Genomic DNA, 8,504 nt, shown 5'->3' with positions numbered 1-8,504 from the left:
TCGAGTCACGGCTAACAGTCGAGTCACGGCTAACAGTCGAGTCACGGCTAACAGTCGAGTCACGGCTAACAGTCGAGTCACGGCTAACAGTCGAGTCACGGCTAACAGTCGAGTCACGGCTAACAGTCGAGTCACGGCTAACATTCGAGTCACAGCTAACAGTCGAGTCACAGCTAACAGTCGAGTCACGGCTAACAGTCGAGTCACGGCTAACATTCGAGTCACAGCTAACAGTCGAGTCACGGCTAACAGTCGAGTCACGGCTAACATTCGAGTCACAGCTAACAGTCGAGTCACGGCTAACAGTCGAGTCACGGCTAACAGTCGAGTCAGAGCTAACAGTCGAGTCAGAGCTAACAGTCGAGTCACGGCTAACAGTCGAGTCAGAGCTAACAGTCGAGTCACAGCTAACAGTCGAGTCACGGCTAACAGTCAAGTCACGGCTAACAGTCGAGTCACGGCTAACAGTCGAGTCAGAGCTAACAGTCGAGTCACGGCTAACAGTTGAGTCACGCTTACAGTCGAGTCACGGCTAACAGTTGAGTCAGAGCTAACAGTCGAGTCACGGCTAACAGTCGAGTCAGAGCTAACAGTCGAGTCAGAGCTAACAGTCGAGTCACGGCTAACAGTCAAGTCACGGCTAACAGTCGAGTCAGAGCTAACAGTCGAGTCAGAGCTAACAGTCGAGTCACGGCTAACAGTCGAATCACGGCTAACATTCGAATCACGGCTAACATTCGAGTCACGGCTAACAGTCGAGTCACGGCTAACAGTCGAGTCACGGCTAACAGTCGAGTCACGGCTAACAGTCGAGTCAGAGCTAACAGTCGAGTCAGAGCTAACAGTCGAGTCACGGCTAACAGTCGAGTCAGAGTTGACGGCGCTGGAACGCCGTGCAGGAAGTTCCCTCCCCCACACAGGAAGCTGGATGCTGACGAAGCAGGAAAACCTGGAGTGGAGAGAACGTGTCGTCCGTACGGCCTGTGAAGGCGGCGTATTGATCCAACGTCTGATCAGCTGATCACTTCCTCCAGAGCGCCGCCTCAGGCTCCGCCTTCCTGTCATCCTGCGTGTCACTTCCTGGGAGTCCTCCTGTCGTTTTAATCATTAATGTTTCAGAGGTGAACTACTGCATTGGCTATCGCCGTGGCGACGCTCCCTCCGCTGTGGGTGGGGGTGTTATCTCCTGCGGGGGGCATCAAGCAGAGCTGACCTCCACTTCCTGTTTCCTGGTGCGTCCCGCTCTGATTGGCTGGGAGGTTTTCCCCCAGTCAGTCGTCCAGCTTCAGTCGCTCCGTCCACCGATCAGAACCAACATGGCCCGCTTCTGGCTCCTCCTCCTGGCGTCCGTCAGCGTCTGGCCGCCGTCTGCCTCCCTGACAGGTCAGTGGGAACATGTGACACGCGTGTGGTCCGTTCACACGCGTGTGAACGGACCACACGCGTGTGAACGTCGTTTTATTCTGAAGGGAACCGCTTGACTCTCGTTTCGGTCGCTGTCACGTGTAAAGGAAATGTTTTTCTACCCCCGGCACCTCGACCCCGTGACCTTTACCCCCGTACCGTCTGACACACGGAATGGCGTGAGGGGGGCGCCGTTCACACCTGACCCCTCCCTCTCTCTGCTCTGACAGTCTCCCAGCGTCCCGGAGCCGCCGGTGTCTTCCTGCTCCTGGAGGGGGGGAACTACACCTTCAACTTCACCGCCGCCAGGACCGCCTGCCTGCTTCACAACATCACCATGGCAACCAGAGCCCAGGTGGAGCGGGCGGTGCAGCGCGGACTGGAGACCTGCAAGTAGGCTGTTGATTGGTCAGGTGTGATCGATGCCCAAAAGGGGGTGGAGCCCAATGTGTGCTGATATGAGTAAACATACCACCATCATCATCATCATCATCATCATCATCGTCTTCATCATCAGGGTTCAGGTCTGGTCCCCCCAGCGGTCTGACCCTCTGACCCGGAGCAGACGGTACCGGTTCCTGCCCGGAACCGTCTGCTGGGATCCACCCATCACACGTCACCTTCATCCCTGCATTTTTCTCCCATGACGGAGCTTCATGCACACATATCCCACAATGCCCCTCACCCCTGGTGGGTTGGGGTGAGTGTGGTGCCCCCACACCTGCGTTTTGTACATGTTTGTGATCTGTGGAGACCAACATCACCCCCCCCCCCCTGATCCAGACCTGCTGTTTGTGTCTGAACAGGTTTGGTTGGGTTTCTGAGCAGATCGCCGTCGTCCCGCGTCAGACACCCGACAGGAACTGTGGGAGCGGGAAAACGGGGGCGGTGAGCTGGGCGGCGAGTCCAGACAGGAAGTTTGGTGCCTTCTGCTTCAGCGCCTCTGGTACTGATCGATTCTAGACGTCTAATCAATAGGTGTCATTGATCAAACCACCCTGTGATGTCATCACTGGGCATCTAAGGGTTAACTGATGGCGTGAATCTGAACTCATCTTCACGCCTCCTACAGATTCAGGATCGACAGCTGGCCCCTCCCCCACCACAGCGCCGACCAAATCGGGGCCCCCGTCTGCTGGGGGGCCAAGAACAACAGAGGCCCCTGAACAAACATCACTGACCTCTGGCTCCGTCGCCACCCCCAGCGCCCCCCCCCCACATTTCACTCCTCTGCCTCACCTTTTCACCCCCACACCTGCTGCTGCTTCTACTTTCCTCGCTTCTTTTCCCGACGTCTCTGCTTCCTCCCAGTCGACCAATCCGAAGTCGGCGAGCTCCAGCATGTCTCCTCTGGGGGGTGCGTTTGATTTCAGATCGATACAATGGGGGGGCGTCCTTCAGACAACCTGATGATCACTCACAGAACCTTCATCCTGTTCCAGAAGTACCGACGGCGCTCCTCATCCTCGGCTCCATCCTTCTTCTCCTGGCAGCTGCAGGACTGGTCTGGTTCTTCAGGCTGTAAGTCATGATAACAGAATCCATCTGGAAACGCTTCTGATAGAGAACCTGTGATGAGAACCAGAAGGTCTGCTTGGAGATGTAGGAAAATAAAAGCAGGTCAAACATCTCAATGGGTCCTGGAGGAGAGTCTGGAGCCGTGAATCTTCTCTGAAGGCCTTCCTCATGAACTCACAGGCAGCTGCAGTCGTAGCTCTGAAGACCAGACGTCACCTTCAGTGTTTTAGACGCTCCGTTGATCTTTATTGTATTTCTAACAGTTTGTCTCTCTTTGGAGGAGGGGGACATCCTCCCTTTGGAACCAGGAGCAGCAGATGGACGACATCGAGACAGAGATGTGGAAGAACAGCGGCAGCGAGACGGACCTGCACAGTCAGCACGGAGAAGAAGAAGAGGAAGAGCTGGACAGGAAGTACTCCAGTGACGTCACGCTGTGTGTGACCTCTAGATGAACCCATCAGGGTTTGTCTGAAGAGGATCAAAAGTCACAATAACATGTAGGATAAATGACGGATTAGTTATCGATGAATGGAATGAGTTGTTGTACTTAGTGATTATAAACGTGAGCGTCCAATCAAACGCTGTACAGATTTAATGCATGCTTTACTAAAGTTTTCATTTCTAATAAACATGTTGACATCAGAGCTTACAATTCTTCCTGTTTTCAATGTTTTATATATTTTATTACTTAAAACATGTAGAAAACAGCCAATGTTAAATCAATAGATTAAAGGTTTTATCATTGGTTCTTAAATGCTGAATACACATTTAATTATTGTAGCTTGAGCAGTGAAACACACACGACACTGAAGTCCAACAAACAAAACACATCGCTTGGAAAAAGGTGGATATTTGAATCCCTACTCTTAAATATTAAATGTAAAAAATACAATTTTTGTCCAAAATACGTAAGATCATTATGTTTGTAAAATATGTTTTTGTAATGATTTCTAAAAATACAAACTGTGACGTCACGTCAGTAATTTATTTATACATTTAGAACCGTGGTTGTCCCGGTTCTCCTGCTGTTGGCGGTGTCGTCCTCATCCGCACCACACGGGGGCGATGACGAACCGCGTCCTGGTTTCCAGGCTGGGAGAACAAGAAGGACGTCACGTGACCGGAAATCTCTTCTGCTGTCGGGACCGTCGTCTTGTAGCGGTGTCCCGCGGCTGAAGCTCCACTTTCCGGTTGATTTCAGCGTGATTTTGATTGTCCTCGACATGCGGCGGCTCGGCTCCGTCCAGCGGAAGATGACGTGTGTGTTTGTGACGGAAGTGACGGAAGAACCGTCCAGAAAACGAGACGGACAGGTGAGAACGGCGCGGTTAATACCGACAGTCTTCTTCTTCTTTTCCTTTCGGCTTCTCCCTTCAGGGTCTCCACAGCCAATCAGGGTCCTCCATCTAACCCTGTCTTCTCATCCTCTTCTCTCACACCAACTACCTTCATGTCTTCCCTCATTACATCCATAAACCTCCTCTTTGGTCTTCCTCTAGGCCTCCTGCCTGGCAGTTCAGAACTCAGCATCCTTCTACCAATATATTCACTATCTCTCCTCTGGACATGTCCAAACCATCTCAGTCTGGCCTCTCTGACTTTATCTCCAGAACCTCTAACATGTGCTGTCCCTCTGATATACTCATTCCTGATCCTATCCTTCCTGGTCACTCCCAGAGAGAACCTCAGCATCTTCATCTCTGCTACCTCCAGCTCTGTCTCCTGTCTTTTCCTCAGTGACACTGTCTCTAGACCAAACAACATCGCTGGTCTCACCACAGTTTTGTACACCTTTCCTTTCATTTTAGCTGAAACTCTTCTATCACACATCACACCTGACACTTTCCTCCACCCGTTCCATCCTGCCTGGACACGCTTCTTCACCTCTTTTCCACACTCTCCATTGCTCTGGACTGTTGACCCTAAGTACTTCAAATCCTCCACCTTCTTGATCTCTTCTCCCTGTAACCTCACTCTTCCACTTGGGTCCCTCTCATTCACACACATGTACTCTGTCTTACTGCGGCTAACCTTCATTCCTCTCCTTTCCAGGACAAACCTCCACCTCTCTAGCTTCTCCTCCACCTGTTCCCTGCTCTCACTACAGATCACAATGTCATCTGCAAACATCATAGTCCATGGAGATTCCTGTCTGACCTCGTCTGTCAGCCTGTCCATCACCATAGCAACAAGAAGGGGCTCAGAGCTGATCCCTGATGCAGTCCCACCTCCACCTTGAACTCCTCTGTCACATCTACACACACCTCACCACTGTCTTACAGTCCTCATACATGTCCTGCACCGCTCTAACATACTTCTCTGCCACTCCAGACTTCCTCATACAATACCACAGTTCCTCTCTGGACACCCTGTCATCAGCTTTCTCCAGATCTACAAAAACACAATGCAGCTCCCTCTGGCCTTCTCTGTACTTCTCTATCAACATCCTCAAAGCAAATACTGCATCTGTAGTACTCTGTTTTGGCATGAAACCATACTGCTGCTCACAAATGTTCACTTCTGCCCTTAGTCTAGCTTCCACTACTCTCTCCCATAACTTCATTGTAAGGCTCATCAGCTTTATTCCTCTGTAGTTGCCACAACTCTGCACATCTCCCTTGTTCTTAAAAATGGGCACCAGCACACTTCTCCTCCATTCCTCAGGCATCTTCTCACTATCTAAGATCCTGTTGAACAACCCAGTCAGAAACTCTACTGCCACCTCTCCTAGACACTTCCATACCTCTACAGGTATATCATCAGGACCGACTGCCTTTACACTCTTCATCCTCTTCAATGCCCTCCTCACTTCATCCTGACTAATCTTTGCTACTTCCTGGTCCACAACAGTCACCTCTTCTAGTCTTTGTTCTCTCTCATTTTCCACGTTCATCAACTCTTCAAAGTACTCTTTCCAGTACTCTTTCGGTTAATATCGACAGTAAGGTAAACAAACAAACAAACAAACAAGGCAACATGGAGAGGTTTTATTTAAATTAAATGAACACATGAATTTAATATATCCTTAATGATCACTGAGACATGTCGATGCAATACACCTGATCAATACGTATTAATTACGAGCCATCGTGCTGGGTCGTCTGCGCATGCGCCAATAAATTAGCATAAATGAAACACGTTCTTGATTCAGGATCTATTAATGTGAATTATTACGTTTAGGCGATTTATTTCACATCATGTAGAAGTATGACCTTTAAAAACGTTTCACCCATAAAACTCATAAGGGGGCTCACCAGAGGAATGACTAATAATAATAATTATAATTATAATTCACACTTTATTGATCCCCAGAGGGTAAATTCTCTTCTCACTCTCAGTACATATATCTGTGTTAGTCTTGTTACATCACAGTGTTGTGAACAAGGCCCCTGAACACAGCTCACTGGGGGCCTGTCATCATGGGGGCCTGTCATCATGCAGTTAGTCCAGGGAGGAAGAGTGACGGGTCGCGCTCGGAGGTCGCGCCCCAAATGAGCAGCTTGTAGTGGGGACGGCGCCTTGCTCAAGGGCGATGTCCCTCTCACAAGGGTGAGAGGGACTTTTTAAATTTAATATATATATTTTAATTATGTTAACGTCATTAATTAGAGGTAGTCTCTCAGCAATTCCAGGTGGCTGCCACGGAAACGGTGCATCCCATTGCTCTGGAGGCGAACGTAGGTTGTGCCCTGGCCACAGAGAAGCTGGATGGGACCTGCTGCTACGTGACGGAATATAAAGGTGAGGGGGTGGGAACCGGTGGGGGTCGGGAACCAGGTGCGACCAGCTGACTGTGGGTCCGTCTTGTGACACAGGACGGCCGTACCTGTGGGCCCGACTGGACAGGAAGCCCAACAAGCAGGCGGAGAAGAGGTTCAGGAAGTACCAGCAGTCCCACCGGACCTTTAAAGGTATTCGCTAGCGCGGACGGCTAGCGGCGTTAGTGGTGGTTCTAGTTCCGTCTGTTCCTGGTTTCCCCCCCAGGGTTCAAGTGGAACGTGGAGGAAGACTTCAAGGCGGTGCCGGAGACGTGGATCCCCGCCCACGGAGTCAGACACCACGGTGGACTTCCTGTTCCTGATGAGCACGGACACATTCCAGGTCGGGAAGTTAAATCAGAATCGGTCGCGTCAGATATGCAGTAGGGGTGTCCTCACGCTGGGACGCCGGCGCTGATCAGACTCAGAGCGTAGCGCCGTGACACCATCAGCGTGATGGATCTTCTGGCTGTGGCTGACCCTGTGATCTGACCTCTGGGATGTTCAGGTTGGGTTCCGGTGGAGAGCGACAGCAGACAGTACTGCTGGCACGCCGCCGTGGTGGACTACGAGGCCGGGGCGGCCCTGCTTCTCAGGCCCGGCGCCGGCGATCCAGACGTGCTGGAGATCGCCTCCGTCCCTCTGGAGGAGCTCCTGGAGCAGACGCTGGAGCTCATCGGAACCAACATCAACGGAAACCCTTACGGTAACGCCCCCCTGAGAACGTGTGTTTCACGGAGAGCGTCTTTTAACGTGTGGAGGAGACAAAGAAAACACGACCAGCATTAACCTGTTTTACTCTATGACAACAAACAACAGTTTGTATCAACTTTATTAGCAGTGTCCTCCTGACGTCACACTGTTTCCTGTTGGTTCTGCTAGCTTAGCGCTAACGTTACACAAATGCAACATGTCACGGCTCCGCTGGGGGTCGGGGGCCTCAGGGCCCCTCTCTGATCGGTTTCCTGTCTGCGGTATCAGGATCAATACTTGTGTTCTCAGTGTTCCTGATCACAAAGCTGGTGTCCCCCCCTCAGGCCTGGGGAGCAGGAAGCGTCCTGTCCACTACCTGGTGTCCCACGGGAGCCTCCCCATTCCGGACCCCCCGCCGGTGGACTTCCAGCAGCTGCGGTCGTGGTTCCAGCAGAGGCCAGCGGGGGGGGTGGAGGGCATCGTGTGGCACTGCCAGGATGGGACCCTCGTCAAGGTGAGCAGACGGAGTGGGGGGGGGCTCTGGCTGCAGCGCCGCTGCTAACATGAGGGTCCTCTTCCCTTTAACGTCCCACAGGTCCATCGCCACCACCTGGGTCTGCCGTGGCCCTGCGGGGGGACCCAACTGGGGGGGAGGGCGGTGCTGGTCCAGGTGGACGGGGTGGTGGAGGAGTACGACAGCAGCAGGGACCTGTTCACCTGCTTCTGCAGGCTGAACCGACGCAGGTTCCCCCGGCTGCAGGACGTCCGTCTGGACCCGGGAGACGTCCGTCTGGACCGAGGAGACGTCCGTCTGGTCCGAGGAGACGTCCGTCTGGACCGAGGAGACGTCCGTCTGGACCGGGGAGACGTCCGTCTGGACCCGGGAGACGTCCGTCTGGACCCGGGAGACGTCCGTCTGGACCGGGGAGACGTCCGTCTGGACCGAGGAGACGTCCCTCTGGACCCGGGAGACGTCCGTCTGGACCGAGGAGACGTCCATCTGGACCGAGGAGACGTCCGTCTGGACCGAGGAGACGGAACACCTCCAGCAGGATTCCACAAACGCTGGTGAACTGATGTCCATGACATTTGATGGGGGGGGGCAGAGACCCATTAAATTTTATTGCA

At 52.6% G+C, this 8,504-nt stretch overlaps 2 protein-coding genes across 3 annotated transcripts; both read left to right on the top strand.

Annotated features, from left to right (window-relative positions):
• Positions 1–342: 342 nt before the first annotated feature.
• lyve1b (lymphatic vessel endothelial hyaluronic receptor 1b) lies at positions 343–3,569 on the top strand. Of its 2 annotated transcripts, XM_068313458.1 has the most exons (6): positions 343–1,383; positions 1,635–1,797; positions 2,211–2,350; positions 2,477–2,761; positions 2,847–2,925; positions 3,203–3,569. In XM_068313458.1, the coding sequence occupies exons 1-6, from the start codon at positions 1,317–1,319 to the stop codon at positions 3,375–3,377; spliced, it is 909 nt and encodes a 302-aa protein (XP_068169559.1). In that variant the 5' UTR covers positions 343–1,316; the 3' UTR covers positions 3,378–3,569. The 2 variants fall into 2 exon arrangements, with proteins under 2 accessions (XP_068169559.1, XP_068169560.1); XM_068313459.1 differs by lacking the exons at positions 343–1,383; positions 1,635–1,797 and adding an exon at positions 1,805–2,104 and having other exon boundaries at positions 2,188–2,350.
• Positions 3,570–4,052: 483 nt separating this feature from the next.
• Positions 4,053–8,494, top strand: rlig1 (RNA 5'-phosphate and 3'-OH ligase 1). The gene is made up of 7 exons (XM_068312565.1): positions 4,053–4,238; positions 6,549–6,666; positions 6,741–6,836; positions 6,910–7,026; positions 7,192–7,389; positions 7,721–7,890; positions 7,972–8,494. Exons 1-7 carry the CDS (start codon positions 4,149–4,151, stop codon positions 8,446–8,448), a joined length of 1,266 nt encoding a protein of 421 aa, XP_068168666.1. The 5' UTR covers positions 4,053–4,148; the 3' UTR covers positions 8,449–8,494.
• The last annotated feature ends 10 nt before the right edge of the window (positions 8,495–8,504 follow it).

This window comes from Antennarius striatus, chromosome 4, assembly GCF_040054535.1.
Source record: "Antennarius striatus isolate MH-2024 chromosome 4, ASM4005453v1, whole genome shotgun sequence".
In the NCBI taxonomy this organism is placed as follows: Eukaryota; Metazoa; Chordata; class Actinopteri; order Lophiiformes; family Antennariidae; genus Antennarius; species Antennarius striatus.
Note: the sequence above shows the minus strand (reverse complement) of the source record. Positions and strands in the feature narration are given on the sequence as shown.